The sequence below is a fragment of the Oryctolagus cuniculus genome, chromosome 9, assembly GCF_964237555.1.
Source record: "Oryctolagus cuniculus chromosome 9, mOryCun1.1, whole genome shotgun sequence".
NCBI lineage: Eukaryota > Metazoa > Chordata > Mammalia > Lagomorpha > Leporidae > Oryctolagus > Oryctolagus cuniculus.
In genome coordinates this window covers 112,277,809-112,295,410 of record NC_091440.1, presented here as the reverse complement: position 1 = coordinate 112,295,410, position 17,602 = coordinate 112,277,809, and the positions used below count along the sequence as shown (strand labels likewise).

Here is a 17,602-nt window from a genome sequence, read left to right as displayed (position 1 = left end):
TTCTATACTGTTTTGTGACATATACTGGTAATTTGAAAAAACTTATTTTCACTATATAAGATACATAAAATCATGTATAACTGACATATAATTCAGAATAAAATATATTAATAATTGTTGGGGAACATTAGAAAAATCTCCACTTAAGGACGAAATGACATAAAAAGAAGAATCAGTCCTCTATATCCATGAGTTCTCAATTTGCAGATCTAAATAATCACAGATCAAATATCTGAAAAAAATTGCCCTGTAATAAACATGTACAAAATTTTTTCTTCTCATTATTCCTAAACATTACAAGTACTTACATAATATTTACACTATATTAAGTATTTTAAGTAATTTAGAATGAAAAGTGTGGTAGAGGATGTGAGTAGGTTATAATGCAAATACTACACCATTTTAGGCAAGTGATTTGAGCATAACATTTTGGTACAAACTGAGGGTCCTGGAATGAAAACCCCTATGGGTAATAGGGATAACTGTTATTTGACTGATTACCAATGGCTGAACAATAACTATTTCCACACTATATCCATCCGTGTTCCTTTTCATCTGCAGTAGTCTTAAGAAGTTCATCTAAGCAGACGAGGCATAGAAAAAAAAGAAATTAGCCAAGTGTACTTAAAAATTGGCACTTCAGAAAATCAGTTACCTGTCTCATCTAGTTTCTTCCTGGTACTAATTAGTATAGAGGGTAAAAAGCCAACAAAAATCACTTAATATATCTTCAAAAAACCAACAGTGTTACATTAATGAACAATGACAAAAACCGTATTTTTAAATTTTCTTCTGACTGCAAGCAAATTATGAGGGACTTCAAAAAGTTTGTGGGAAAAGTGGAATTATAAATTTACTCTGGTGCAAAAAAAAACTGAAACTGCATTTTTCATATGCAGTTTCCATGAACTTTGTACTTTTTTGGAGACCTGTATTAGGCATGAAAAAATTTACATACCAAAATAAACCTTTTTAACTCCATTTTTTCCTTTTTGAAGTACCACCATACACATTACGGTTTCTTAAGAAACAATGGTTTCTTAAGATATAATGAAACTCTTCTGTTATGTTTATTATTCATATCCTTAACTGGCATTCATTTAAAGCTACAATTTTGCTATTTATAACACAGCACTGCTTTAAGTAGGTTAGTTATTCAATCAAGTGCCTGTGTATGTTTTACATAACCTAGTCCAGCAATCAGGAAACTATTGGTTTATAAAATGATTTGGCCTGGCCCTGTCAAGGCAATCACAGGTAGAATTTGTCGATAAATCTATAACAGGTAATTTTTATGTTGATAATTACATGTGGCCTGTGAGTAATGTTGTAAATACCCAAGTGGCCTGTGGCAGGAAAAAAAGGTTCCCTGTACTACTGGTCCACTAAAGTATCTACTGTGAACTTAATATTTGGTTCTACAATCTCTTTGCTAGCTGATAAAATTAATTCCAGTCTCACATATCTTTTGGATTTTCAAACATTTCTTGGACTGACTGATACAAGTTGTTTCTTCAAATATTTCTCTTGTATAGAATGTCAAGTAAAATATTTTTGATCTTAAAAATCTGTGAAATGTAAATACGTACAACTTTCTAAACTACAGTAAGAAGTTAGGTATAATTGTGCTTTGCATTGTCTTATTTATTCATCTTGAACTTAAAGACTATAGCAGTTTTAATTTCACTTAAAGGTTTATGATATTACATACACTATATTTCAGCAAAGAACTTTAGACAGTGCACTGCAAATATTTATATTTATGTTGTCCTGTACTGGAGTCACCAGCAACAGACAGCTATTGACCCTTGAAAACACAGTGACTGCAGCTGACGAACTGAATTTGTAATTTAACATCTCAGTGCGGCCAGTAGTTAGCATATTAGTACACCTTTTGAAGAACCACAATTTATAGAATAGGGAGCTAGCATTAGACTGTCCAGTTTCCTGTCTTGAAAATATTACTCAGGTTATCAAACCAACTAAAAAAATTTACTTAAAGATGTTTATAAATTCTTTCTTTAGTTTTATGAGGTTTCCTTTATAAAGTACAGACAGATTTCCTAATAAGTGTCATTTAGAAGTCACGGAATATGCAAACATTTCTGTATCACCTGTCTTCTAGAGTAAGTATTTTATATAGTTTTATACAATTCTGACTTTTAATATTACACAAAAACAGCTTAAGTTTGTAAGAAATAAAAATTCTTATTAGCTTTTTTGGTCTACAATACAAACCATCAAATCAGGGTATCTAGCTTGGGTCAAAAACCTTTCATTTTTAAAGGAAAAAAGTCATAACTATGATTACTAACATCATTATTCCCTTGTTTTATGAATTCCTATCACTTATCTTAGCATGACATGCTCAAGACTGTTTGTTTTTTCTAGGAATAATATGAGTTTTCTTACACTGTTTAAAAGGGAAGAGAATACAACTATCAACCACCTAATTACTTTGCTATGAATCAATTAAACCAAAAAGTGGTGCAGAAGAACTAGGAAGAAGACTTAACAGAGGAAAGTAGTAGTAACTACATTACTGGGTAATTAAGATTTTAACATGAAAAATTACCAAAACTGGCGAAGTGCTAATAAGCTATCAGAAAGACAAAGACTTGCTTCCCCAAGATATTTCCAAATAACATTGAGGGAGATGAAATGGTGATGGTGGGAGGAGCAGATGGCAGGTATAAGGTTAGAGTAAGCCAGTAAGACCTCTCAAAAAGATGGGCCTGGAAGAAATTATAAGTGTTTTCTTGAGGCATATGAAACACTGCAGTGTATGAAGGCGAATGTCTGCACCTTTAAGCAAATAATCAAATCAGTTAATACATGAAACTAGTATCTAAGAGAACTGCTAAAGCAAAACAACTGAGCTGTTGTCAAACATTACAAAGAAGTACAAAAAAAGGGACAGCTGTAAGAAACAGACTTATAATAATTTTCATTGTATCAAGGGATATTGATGGAAATCCATTTTCTTGTGGGTTGTACTTAAAATTTTACTTTGAAGTAGAAGGGAAAATCTTACCTGTGATGTGCTATCAGCTGCCTTCTTATTAACAGAAGCTTCTATTGTTTTGTTTGTCTGGTTTTCTGAGAAGTTAAAAAAAAAGTCATTTTATAAACTTCTACAAATTAAAAATTTTGCTTTACATGCAACAAGATTGCTTTATAGAGGTATATTTCTGTTATCAGCAAGATTTCAGAACAAGACAGACATGAATGAATGAAATTAGGTATAAATTTGAGCTCTAAGCTTCCAAGCAGCTCTAGGAGATTTATTTTATGATAAACAGAAAATACTGACTTGAAATCTATGACGTTATCCTGAATTATCACTATCAAAAAAATACATACAAATGACACGTAGTCAGTCATCTAGCATACCTTTTCAAGTGACTAATACCTATATAAGATTCATAAAGTTTTTTATTTATAAAATTTTTAAAAAAGATTTATTTTATTTATTTGAAAGGCAGAGTTACAGAGTGGCAGAGGAAGAGAAAGAGAGCAGTCTTCCATCTGCTGGTACACTCCTCAGGTGGCCGTAATGGCCAGAGTTGCACCAATCCAAAGCCAGGAGCCTGGAGCTTCTTTTGGGTCTACAACATGGGTGCAGGGGCCCAAGGACTTGCGGCACCTTCTACTGCTTTCCCAAGCCATAGCAGAAAGCTGGATCAGAAATGGAGCAGCTGGGACTTGAACCAGCACCCATATGGAATGCCAGCACTGTAGGCATTGGCTTTACCAGCTACACCACAGCGCCAGCCCCTTCATGAAGTTTTAAATTATATAATTTATTACATAAGTAGAGATGTATTTAAGTTTGGCTTCAATTTTCTTCTCTTTTTTAAAAGATTTTACTTATTTATTTGACAGGTAGAGTTACAGACAGTGAGAGGGAGAGACAAGAGAGAAAGGTCTTCCTTCCATTGGTTCACTCCCCCAGATGGCTACAACAGCCAGAGCTGTGCCCATCTGAAGCTAGGAGCCAGGTGCTTCTTCCTGGTCTCCCAGGCTGGTGCAGGGGCCTAAGCACTTGGGCCATCTTCTACTTCTTTCCCAAGCCACAGCAGAGAGCTGGATTGGATGAGGAGCAGCCAGGACTAGAACCGGCACCCATATGGGATGCTGGCGCCACAGCTAGAGGATTAAACTACTGTGCCACAGCACCGGCCCCTCAATTTTCATATTCACCCAAATCTTCTGGTTTGGTTTCAGCTCAGGTTTTGGGCTGACTGAACAAATGCCTACATTAATGTCATTTATGGTTCTCCTTAAATTATGCATAATCAAAGAATGTATATTTTTATAGGCTTCAATCTAAATAACATTATGAAAACAACATACAAAACTTGTCATTCACAATTACTGTTAATAACTAAATTCATTTTCAAATGAAGGTAAGCATTCAAGGGACATGAAATAAAGATCTTAATATTTCAGTAAAGTTTTATATTTAGGAGTAGATCTCATGAGATAACCATGAAATAAAACAATACCGCAAGTCACATAAAACGATGTCCATCATAAATCATTACATTGTGAAAGTTACTTTTAGAATTATAAGAAAAAGAAATTAGATCGAAATGAAGTATCCTCCAAAAATCTTGTCTACTAACCTCAATTAAAAGTAGGCATTAGTGTTGCATCATGAAAGAGTGTCTAACAACCTGGAGGCATATAATGCTAAGAAACATTGTCTGAACTATGCAAACATTTAATATAAGTACTATTAAGTACTTTATATATATATATATATATATATACACACATGTAAATATATATATATATGTAAGTACTGCATTTTAAGATTCATTTTATTTACTGGAAAGATAGAGTTACACAGAGAGAGAAGAAGACACAGAGAGAAGGATCTTCCATCTGTTGGTTTGCTCCCCAAATGGCTACAATGGCTGGGCCAAAGCCAGGAGCCAGGAACTTCATCTGGGTCTCTATGTGAGTGGCAGGGGCCCAAACAATTGGGCCATTTTCCGCTGCTTTTCCAGGTGCATTACCAGGGAGCTGGTTGGAAGTAAGCAGCCAGGTCTTGAACTAGTGTCCAGATGGGATGCTGGCGTCACAGATGGCGGCCTAACTCACCCTGCCACAACACCAGCCCCATAATTACACCCACACACACACACACACACAAACACACACAGAGTGTCTTGCAACTACTGAGTCACTCCCCACATGGCCACAACAGCCAGGGATGGGCCAGGCCAAACAGGAGTGAGGAGGTTCTTCTAGATCTCCCATGTACACGGGTGCAGAGGCACAAGCACTTGGGCTGTGTATTCTGCTGCTTTCTCGGGCGCATTTTCAGGAAGCTGGATTGGAAATGAAGTAGTGAGGTTTCCAACTGGCACCCTTTGGGATGCTAGCATCAGAGGCAGTGGCTTTACCTGGTATGCCATAATGTCGGTCTCAATGATTTCATTTTCACATAGAATGTCAGTTTACTGTCCTATGCCAGATGTATGAGGGTAATATTCAGCTTTAGTCCAGTATTAATTTTGACCTGGGGCCAGTGCTGTGGCATAGTGGGTAAAGCTGCCGCCTGAAGTGTTGGCATCCAATATAGGTGCCGGTTCGAGTCCTGGCTGTTCCACTTTCGATCCAGCTCTCTGCTACAGCCTGGGAAAGCAGTAGATGATGGCCCAATTCCTTGGGCCTCTACACTCGTGTGGGAGACCTGGAAAAAGCTCCTGGCTTTGGATCGGCACATTTCCAGCCGTTGAGGCCATCCAGGGAGTGAATCAGCAGATAGATCTGCTTCTCCTCCTTTCTCTGTGTAACTCTTTCAAGTAAATAAATAAATCTTAAAAAAAAAAAATAAAAGTACGTCACAAAAATCTCTTAAAAACAGGATTTTTTAAAAAACATTTGACCTGCCACATACTTTAATAATTCTGTGAAACAACATCACTATTTTATATAAGAAAATCCACTTAGTGGGTAAATATAATACTAATGGTTTCATGATAAGCAGGGTTGTGTTTCTAACTGATGTAAGTAGTTATGCACTATGTCTCATACTTTAATGTCACTTTCTACATCAATAAGTACAATGGTATAATGATGTCACAATATGTATGTCAATCATTCTTGGTTATCTTTCCAAAAGTAGTGGGGGTAAATGTACTAAAGTAAAAAATAATAACCAAGCTAAAATGCATACAAAATGTAGGATTTCTAGGAACAAGAAGGACATGGAGTTCTCAAAGTTTAAATACACATATACTCAATTTCTCTTTTTGCAATACTTCTCAGTAAAATCCAAACAAAACCATATAATATGTCATAAGAAAGGTGGACATTTGGTTTAGCAGTTAGGATGTACATGTCTCACATGGGAATGCCTGGGTTTGATTCCTGGCTCTGGCTCCCAATCCCACCTTTCCCCAGATACAGACCCTGGGAGGCAGCAAGTGATAGTTCAGGTATTTGGTCCCTGCCACTCACATGGAAGAACTGAATTTAGTTCCCAGATCCTGTCTCTGGGGCCAACTATAGGCATTTGGCAATGAATCAGTTCATGGGAGTTCTCTGGTTCTATGTCTCTCAAAAAACAAACAAAAAAAACCAACACATACACACACACATATCAATTTCTGTGTGTATGTATATACATAAAGGGCCTAGAAAAAACAAAAAGGTATCAAAACATTTTATACTAAATAACAGAGGTAAGACCCTTGCTTGAAACTGCTGTAATTGGAAGTTGTAAGTACAAAAAGAATTTTACCAAATGAGCAGGGAGGGTAGGTGGCTTTTATTGTTCTCTTACAAACATACCTTATGTCATTTATACACTTTGTATTATATATAGCCTGGCAAATGAATCATTAAAATAATTCATTATGCTGGGTCTAAAGCCTAAGTTGAAAATTCAACAAAACTAGGAAAATTACTGAAAGAATATATATAAATGGTGGCTTCTCAAACATTCTCAAATCCCATTTTAACAACTATTTTTCTTACTTAGCTAGAAAATTTACTAAAAAATCTAAAAGAAATTCTATTTTTACTCTGTTTTTCCAATAATCCTAGCCACATCCAAAAGTTGAGTCATCTAAATATCATTAACATACTTGTATTTTTACACAGTGACTTACCAACTCTTGGGGTAGTAGTGCCACTCTGTTCTGCAGGAGATGAAGTATTAAAAGCTGAGATTGGAATTTTCATTTGTATAGGACCTCGATTACTGGATGAACTATAAAGTCCTGATGGTCCTACAGTGGGCAATGAAGTCCTTGTGGCTTGTACAATAGAGTGTGCTGTTGGCACAGCCTGCACAGCAAGCGTTGTTCCTAATGGTGCCGCACTGGCAGGAGAGTTCCTTTGAATACTAGGACTGGGTACAGACGGAGCACTGTTTGGTTTTGTGGGATTTGGCAAGGATGGCAAGGATACTGAATTTTTGGTAAGACCACTAACAGCAGGTGGGCTCTGCACAGATATAAATTCAACGTTGCCAGATGGTTGATTGGTCACCAAAGTCCCTGGATGGCTCTGCAGGAGCTGAGGCTGGGAGGACACCGCAACAGGAACATGCAAAATCACTGGCAAAGATTGTAATGAGATTGTAGGCTGGGGATTTCCACTAGGCACCTGAGTAGAAGCAACAACTGTAGCTGTGTTGGGTGCAGGAAGAACTGAAGCTGGTGTCAGAGAACCCGAAGTTGCTGGAGTCTGCAATTTAGGTTGACTATTGACAACTGTTGGTGGAGTGACAAGGTTGGTTGAAGATACTACAAAAGAAAATGAAGTCTATATTTAAAGAGCTACCTTAATTTATTAGCTAAGACAATATAATACATACAAATCCAACATACTGTGTTGGGTATAGTTTTTCATAATGAAATTTTTCTAAATTTAAATTCTGGAAATTCTTAGAAGTATTCTGAATATATATTGGGTATATCATGAAAACAGTATATAATTTATGATTTATATCTCAACATCAAAAGTCTGAAATTTACCATTTCAAAGTAATTAGCAAAATAACTAAGTAAAAATGTACATTAAAAAAAATAACTGTAAAAAATACTATGAATGCTGTAAATACCAGCAATACATAAATGCAAATAGTAAACCCAGAAAGAGTCAGGACCGTCAACAGATAATAGGTAAACTCTGTCATTATATTTTTTAATTTGGATCATGAGAAACCTGTATTTGTGGACCAAGTTTTATTGAATTCCCTCAACTAATGAAGGAAAGCTCTCTCTTCTGACAATGTACAACACAGAAAACAGCACTGAACAAGGATGGAAGATAAATTAAGAAGACAGTATATACCAAAGTGCAGAAAAGATAAAAATTGTGGCCACTAGAGTTTTACAGTAATTCTGATGTAACTACTTGTGTTTATTCTCCTTGGAATGGGTTTAAAATAGGATTAAGGTTATTTTTTATTGATTTTAAAATCTTCTCAAAATCAGCTACACTAAAAGCAGCAATTATTAAAGTGTAGTACAGGGGTTTCCTGAAACCATTCAGGGACTCAGCAATGCCAAAACTATTTTCATGATAATAATAATGAGAATAAGAAGAAAATATCTGACGTATTCACAGTGTGTTCACTTGCATTGATGGAGCAAAAGCAATGGTGAGTAAAACTTCTAATGCCTTACTTAGCACAACAGTCTCCCCGCCTCATCTGTGGGGGACACTGCAAAGAACCCAGAGGATGCATGAAACATACATGGTTTAGAACCCTCTGTATACTATGTTTTCTCCTAAAAAGTCATACACTGTTTAATGATGGGGAAACAGATGTCACTGTTGTATGAACATCAAAGAATGTAATTAAACCTATAAGGTCAAGACCAATCACTTGACTGGCCTCTTGAGGCAATCAAGAAACTAAGTAAACATGAGAAGTATGAGGCTGCTGCTGGCATAACATGGCATACTATTTTACAGCAAACTTTCTTTTTTATGTTTACACTCTAAAAGTATAAATATAACATAATCATAAATCAGTAACATAGTTCACTTATTCTCATCAAGTATTATGTGCTGTGAATAATCATTTGTGATATACGTTAATATGACTGGCAGCAAAGTGTGCTTATGCCAGCAACACCAAACATGTGAGCAATGTTTTCCACTATGATATTACAACAACTATTCCATCTCCAGAGTTGTTAGCAACTTTTCAGTTCCATTACAGTGTGATGGGACCACTCTGCACAAACCTTAAAAAAACTAGTACTTGCCTGTACCAAAGAATATCTACAATTAGCTAAATGGGCTAGACCTTTTACATCTACATATGCAGCTACTTTAAAAAGCCCATGGAGTAACTGAATTAAAAGGTAAGTTTAGCATGGTTTAAAAAAATCTGAGATCCATATACACATTTTTCATAACATGCATTTTCCATGAACTTCCTTAGTGGCTTTGCTTTACAGGAGACTGCATTTCTTTCAAACACTTCAACCAAACCAATACACCAGAACAGACTGAAAGCAAGTACAGAGCTGAGAATCCAGTTATCTTCAGCTGTTTTAATATACCAAACCAAACATTAAAGATATGTGAATATACAACAATGATACTTTCATATCAGTATTTTTTATTGAAAAATTATGATTTTTCATGAAAATTTTCTCAGCATTACAAATTTTGGGTTTACTATTTTTAAATGAATAAACACTCCAGAATTTTGTTTTAATGTCTATTAAATTTCAACTAATAGTAAATGTCAACTGGTATAATAACCCCACATAAACCATTTTCTTCATAATTAATAATTTGTTAAGATTACGAAGGCATCAAAAGACCAGAAAATTTGAATGTACTACCACACTAGAGATATGTGAATGCCACATACTTCTCTGTGATTCTGAATTTTAAAAATGTTGTACTTAAGACTAATGTGCCCCATTCTTTAGTCATTTCAACCTCAAACGCATGTAAAATAATGAAAACCTTCACCACCTAACAAAATGTATTTCAGTGTTAGGAAATGTTACCTGTATTTACAGGAGTTTGAAAAGATGGTGGTGTACTCTCACTTGCATTTCTTTTGGATTCCAGCATCTGTCTTACTGTGCTTGCATTCCTTTGAAATACAGACACAATAAGTCAACATATATGGCATTCATCAAGACACTAATTGATGTACAGAAAATGTAGTGACTCTTAAAACCACAAACCAGTGTAATGTGTGCATAGTTAGCACACAGACAAAAATTTTAAGTGCTTGGGTTAGGCTATCAGGGAAGAGTCTTGCTCTTACATTCTAACATTATCAATACTTAACCAAAAGAACAAATATAGGTCTTTTACACACACACACACACACAGTCTTTCTTATCCTTCAATAAAGCATTTCTCAACTACTTAAGAGAATACTATTTATGACAAGTAGTAAAAGAATACATAATGGATGAAGAAAGCCTTATAACAAATTAACAAAATGAGTATTAACATGAACAAAAGTAGTATCAAGATAAAAATAACAAATCAGAAAAAGTAAACATACTCAATCCAGTATATCAAACATTTATTTCTACAGAAATATATTCTAAGATTTTTCTACAAAATAAACACCCTTGTTCTGATATTTAACAACCGGATGTACTATTCATAATTCTCACCTGTAGGGCATATTATTATTGCTGTTGACATCATTTGTAGACTTTCCTGGTGACACAGGTGGATTTGGTGGATTCTGGAAGGGGGAAATACAAGGTAAAACTAAAACCCAATATACAGGGAACCTTTAAAAAAAATTAGACCTTTAAATACTCTGTCAATACATGATCTGTTACCTTCTGTAAAACAATAACATAACTATTTGAGATGAGAAACTGAAAAGAGACACTGGTATTTGTTACCTGCATCTTAAGCAAACAATGAACTCTATTAAAGATAACTGCTCAACACTTGAAAGACCAGTATAGTAATTCCCAATCAGTGTTCTTTTGAAGATCAAATAAAATACAGAAAGTGAAAATGGCTCACATGCTCTAAGGGTTCAATGAACATTAACAAAATGAATAACTAGACTTACTCATACAATAAATAGCCAGAGAAGCCATAGTAACCATTATACCAGCACCAGAAATTCAACAAACAAGCGGTCAGCGTTATGGCTTAATAGGTTACTGGCATTCCATATGAGCACCAGTTTGAGTCTCAGATGTTCCACTTCAATCCAGCTCCATGCTAATGTGCCTGAGAAAGCAGTCTAGGACAACCCGAGTGCTTGGGCCCCTACACCCACGTGGGAGACCTGGATGAGCTCCTGGCTTCTGCTTGGCCCAGCCGTGGCCGCTGCAGCCACTTGGGGAATGAACCAGTGGATAGAAGACCTTTCTGTCTCTCCCTTTTTCTGTAACGGCATTTGCCATTCAAATAAATAAAATAAATCTTAATTAAAAAAAAAAAACACAGAAAAAGAAATTCAACAAACAAAGTAGGTATATCCAATATCACAAATCAAAATTTTCAAGTCTGTATTAGCATTTCTATTTTAAAAATAATTACTGTGGCTGGCGCTGTGTGGCATAGCAGGTAAAGCTGTTGCCTCAGTGCCGGCATCCCATATTGGCGCTGGTTCGAGACCCGGCTGCTTCACTTCCAATCCAGCTCTCTGCTATGGCCTAGGAAAGCAGTACAAGATGGCCCAAGTCTTTGGGCCCTCGCACCCGAGTGGGAGACCTGGAAGAAGCTCCTGGCTTCTGGCTTGGGATGGACCCAGCTCCAGCTGTTGTGGCCACTTGGGAAGTGAACCAGCAGATGGAAGACCTCTCTCTCTCTCTGCATCTGCCTCTCTGTAACTCTGCCTTTCAAATAAAAAAAAAAAATCTTAAAAAAAATAAAAATTACTATTTGCTACTCATGCAGCTTAGTAATTTCATAAAATGATTTAAGAATTCTAAGCTTCCTTAACCACTTAGTCTTTTCCACCTCAAATCAGGGACTAAATGATAACTCTTACGTATGTTTCATCACAGTTTTTTTTAGGGTTATTTACTTGAAAAGCAGAATGACTGAGTGAATTAGAGAAAAGTATCTTTCAACTACTGGATAACTCTCCAAATGCCTACAACACCAAGGGCTGTGCCAAGCTGGAACCAGGGACTCCACCCAGGTCTCCCCCATGCATAGCAGGGACCGAAACACTTGAGTTAACATCTGCTATCTTCCAGGGTTTGCATCAGTAGAAAGCTGAATCAGAAGCATAGGTGGGACTCGATCCTAGCCACTCCAATATGAGATGCAGACATGCCGAGTGGCAGCTTTTCAAAAATTATTTGAAAGGCAGACAGAGAGAGAATGAATCTTCCTTCTGCTGGTTTACTCCCCACATGGTCGCAACAGCTAGGGCTGGGTGAGGCTGAAATGAGAAGCCAACTCCATCCAGATCTCACAGACAGGTAGCAGGAATGCAAGTGCTTGAACCATTGTCTGCTGCTTCTCAGGCACATTCATAAGGGACTGGATCAGAAGCAAAGCAGCCAAGATATAATCCAGCCCTCTGATATAGGTTGTGGGAGTCCAAGTAGCAGGTTAACCAGCTGTACCACAATGTTTCCAACCCCCACAGCACAAAATGGAATTCTAATACCTACATATTTAATTATCACTGTTTAGGCCTCTATCATTTAAGCCTCCACTATCACTCAATTCTTAAAATAAGTATTAGTAGATCCACAGAAAACTAAATTGATTATAAGGACAATACCTAATAAACCAAAGGTAGTAAGTGCTTAGAATTATATTAAGCAGATGCTACTAATTACTCTTAACAACAAATACATCTCGCTACTTTTGATAAAATAAAATAATTTCAACCCCTTCTAGTATAGTGTTGCATTAGGCATGTGTATAGACCACAAAAGGTAGAATTAAGATCATCTACTATAAAAGTACTTAAAATCCTGTCAAGACGATAACAAGTTAGGCAAGTACTTAGGCTAGTGGTTCAGAAACTCAAGTCTCATGCTGGAGTAACTGGGTTTGAAACCCAGCTCAAACTCCTGACTCTAGTTTCCTGATGATGCAGACCCTGGGAGGGAATGGAGATGGCTCAAGTGGCTAGGTTCCCATCACCCATGTGGGAAACCTGGATTGAGTTGCCGGCTTCTACCTTCAGTCCTTCAGTTCCAGCCACTGTGGGAATTTGGGCAGTAGACCAAGAAGTGGGAGCTTTCTGTCTCAATATCTCCCTGTCTCTCAGATAAACATATAAATAATCTTAAAAAAGGCAATCATGTGAAATACATAGAAAAGCGAATTAAAAGAACAGTATAATGCCCAATAGGAAAAGTTTTTCAAAAATTGAGAGAGAAGAGTATGCATGCATCTTCAAGCAGATCTTTGAAAATTATTACATCAAAATGGTTAAAAGAAAACATTTTAAGGGGAAAAAAGAGAAAAAGCATAGAGAATAAATAAAATCATTACTTAGAACACACAAAGGAGTTCTTCTGATGGATTCTAAGGTCAGCAACATGGCAGACTAGTGAACCCAGATCCTCTTCCCCTATAGATATTAACCTCACAAGGTAAAGAGCAGATTGCTTTTGTGAGAATTCCAGAAACTAACTGAGAGGTCGTGGTATCCCACATGATCACAAGAGGCACACTGAAATGGTGGGAAAGTGTGTTGCACTTACCTACCACAACCCATCAATTTCCCAACACAGACTAGTACAATCCAGAACTCTACATCAGAAAGGAAATAGAAGGTTGAAACTTGCATCCAAATTTTCAAGGGGATGCCCAAAGCACTAGTTTTTATTTCACCCAATTCATGTACCAGACTTGGAGTATGAACCATGACTGTGGCTCTGGCACACTATGGTGGCTTCAGAGCCTCATAGATAGAGGACCAATGGTCAAATAATAGCTTGCTGTAGTACCAGGGGTTGCAACATCAAAAACAGACAACAGGGGGAACTCCAGATACAGACAGACAAATTTCTTCAGAAGGGAGATTGAAAAATTCATTATAGGGGATCAACAATAGACTGGATCAAGCAGAAGAACAAACTGGCAATGTTAAGATAGTCACTTGAAATATCTAAGCCAGAAGAATAAAATGAGAAAAGAGAATGAAATCAAGAACACCTAAACAAATTAGGGGACACCAGCAAGCAGACCAATGTCTGCATTAGGAGACAGAGCAAGAAGAACAAAGCTTACTTCAAGAAAGAATTTGAAAAATTCCCAAAATGGAAAAAAGAAATGGAAACACAAATTCAAGAAGCTCAAAGGATGCCAACTATGATTAGTCCAAAAATGCCTACCTTGAAATATATTATAACCAAGCAGTTGAGAATCACAGTTAATCTTGAAAACAGAAAAGTGACTCTTAACATACAAGGCCATTCACATAAGATTATGAGCAGATTTCTCGGCAGAAACCTTGAAAGCATGAAGACATGAGATGATACATTCACCATACTGAAAGCCAAAAACTGCCAACCAAGAATACTGTATCACAAATACTACCTTCAAAAATGAAAGATAAATGAACACTTCTTTGGATAAACGAAAGCTGAAGGATTTCACCACTAGACCAGTCCTACATGAAATACAGAGTCCTTCAAGTGGAAATGAAAGAACACTAGGCAACACCATGAAAGCATACAAAAATATGAAGGTACTTCAGAAAGTTTTTAAGAAATGGAATTAAAAGATAAGTCTATTTAGGTGCAAAATATTCTGGAAATGTATGCACAGTTGTTCAGCTATTTTCCACAAACTTTCTGATGTTCTACCATATATACCTCTCTAGTAAATAAAGAGACAAAAACAGAATCCTGTATTATAGTGTTGCAGTATATTTAATGCTAGCATAGGATTTAAAAGACAAATGCATAAAAAAGCCATAAAATACATTAATGGACAGACGATACCGAAACATGTAATATGTTTCATTAATGACATCAAGCTGTGGTGAAGGAGAAGTGAAGCAACAGAGCCCCTATGTCATTAAAGTTGCTAGCAGTTTAAAGTAGACAGTTACAACTTTAATATGTTTAAGTATTTCCCATGAATCACAGAGAAAAGTATCTACACAAAACATAAAATACACAAAAGTAGGTATAAAAGAAACAAACTGCAAAAAGATAAGAAAAAAATAGACGAAATAAAAATGAAGGGGGAAAAAGCCGTAAAGCATAGAGAACAGCACTATTAAGTTCCCCTAATTGGTAATTATTTAAAATGCAAATGGTTTAACTTCTCAATCAAAAGACATAGACTGGTTTAACATATTTTACAAACATTTAATTATTTTATTTGAAAGGCAAAGGGACAGAGAGAGAAAGGCAGAGAGACAGGAGAGAGACTGTTCATCCAATAGTTCACTCCCCAAATACCTGCTACAACTAGGGTTGGAACAGGCTAAAGCCAGGAGAATGTGTCAGGGACTCAAGTACTGCTTCCTCCCAGGGTGTACACCAGCAGGAAGCCGCACTGGAAGCAGAAGAGTTAAGACTAGAACCAGACACTCCAATATGTGATGCATGCTCTCTAAGTGACTTAACTGTTGTGCTGAATACCCACCCGTGGCTTGATGTATATTAAAGGAACAAGGTCCAAGTACGTGTTGTCTAAAAGAGACTCAATTTCAAATCTAAAGACACACAGAGGCTGAAAATTAAAGGATGGAAAAAGACACCTTTACCCAACTCGTAATGAAAAGAAAGCATGGGTGGACATACCTGCACAATGATAAAAGTAGCAATTCACTGAATATAACAAATAGATATATATGCCTCTAACATCAGAGACCTAAATATGTTAAGCAAACACTGAAAGTACTGAAAGAAAACACAGACATTAACACAAAAATAAATTTTAATGTCCCACTTTCAATACTGGATAGAACGACTAGAAGGGTAGGGAAACTTTTTTGTGCCAGGGGCCTTTTGGTTCTTGGTAACATCATTCACAGGCCTTATTAAATTATCAACTTCACAATTAGCCTGTATAGATTTACTGAATTTTGAGTCCTGCCTGTAGTCGCCTTGGCAGGGACAGACCTAATGATTTCCCAGGCCTTACAGGCCAGATTTTCCCCACCCCCTGAACTCAGCAGAAGAGCAATGAGGAAACAAAGGACTTAAACAGTACTATAGGCAAATTGGACCTAATAGACATATACAAAACATTCTAACAAACAAGAACAGAAAACACATTCTACTCAAATGCTCATGGAACATGCTTATCCATGGATCATGTTAAATAACAAAATTTAAGAAAACTCAATCATCCCAAGTATTGTTTTTGACAGAAATGGAAAAAACATGAATCCAACAACAGAAGAAAAACAGGAAAAGTCACAAACACATGGAAATTAAACATGATCTTTAAAAAGTCAATGGACCTAAGAAGAAAAATCACAATTAGATACTACCTTGAGACAAATGAAAATGAAAACAGACCAAACCAAAACTCAGGAAGCAAAAGCAGCAGTACAAGTTTAAGCAATAAATTCTTCCCACAGAAGAGAAAAAAATCTCAACAACCCAAAATTACACTTCAAAGAACTAGAAAAAAAGCTGGTGTTGTGCCTTCACAGGTAAGCACACAGCCACCTCTTGAGACCTCAGCATACCATATACGCGCCCATTCCAGTCCCTTCTGTTCCACTTCCAATCCAGGGTCCCTGCTCATTAGAGGATGGCACAAGTACTTGGGTCCCCAACACTGACATGGGTATCTGGAAGAAGGTCCTGGCTCCTGGCTTCAACCTGGCCTAGCCTTGACTTTTGAGGCCATCTGGGAAGTGAACCAGCAGATGGCTCTCTATCCCTCTCTCTTTCTGGAACTTTTTCAAATAAATAAATAAATATTTAAAAAAAAAAGTAGAAAAATAACAAACTAAACCCAAAGTCAGCAGCAGGAAAAAATGATGAAGGTTAGCACAAAAACAGAAAAATAGAAAATCAATGAAACTAAAAATTGGTTTTATTAAGGATCCATAAAATTATAAACTAAGCAAGACTAAAAAAAGATACAAATAAAATCAGAAACGAAAAATAAGATATTAGAATAGTGCCACAGAAATGGAAAATTAAGAGACTACAATGAACAACTGTATACCAGCAAATCAGATAAACTAAAATTGTGTTAAGTTCCTAAAAATATACCTATCAAGACTGAATGAAAAAGAAACAAACAGTAATGAAGCTGTAACAAATAAGATTTATTCATTAATAAAACCCTTTCAGCAAACAAAGTCAAGAAACAGATGTCTTCACTGGATAATTCTACCAAACATTAAAGAATGCACACAAGGCCTGAAACTGTGGCACAAGAGGGAAAGGCAGCGCCTGCGGTGCTAGCATCCCATGTGCACACTGGTTCAAGCCCTGGCTACACCACTTCTGATCCAGCTCCCTGCAATGGCCTGGTAAATCAATAGATGGTGGCCCAAGTACTTAGGTCTCTATACCCGAATGGGAATCTGAAAGAAGCTCCAAGCTCCTGGCTTCTGATCAGCACAGCTCCAGCCACTCCGCCAACTGGGGAGTGACCCAGCAGAAGGAAGACCTCTTTCTCTTTCTCTCTCTGCCTTTCAAATAAAGCATTTAAAAAAAATGTACACCAATCT

At 36.6% G+C, this 17,602-nt stretch overlaps 1 protein-coding gene across 24 annotated transcripts in view; it reads right to left on the bottom strand.

The window, feature by feature from the left end:
- Positions 1-17,602, bottom strand: part of ATF7IP (activating transcription factor 7 interacting protein) — a 136,479-nt gene that overhangs the window by 27,668 nt on the left and 91,209 nt on the right. For all 24 annotated transcript variants that reach the window (XM_008259601.4, XM_070049416.1, XM_051850274.2 and 21 more), the window contains 4 exons: positions 10,626-10,699; positions 9,999-10,087; positions 7,128-7,766; positions 3,035-3,099 (listed from right to left, as the gene is read on the bottom strand). In XM_008259601.4, coding sequence (XP_008257823.2) covers positions 3,035-3,099; positions 7,128-7,766; positions 9,999-10,087; positions 10,626-10,699 — 867 coding nt within the window. The remainder of the gene's footprint in view (positions 1-3,034; positions 3,100-7,127; positions 7,767-9,998; positions 10,088-10,625; positions 10,700-17,602) is intronic.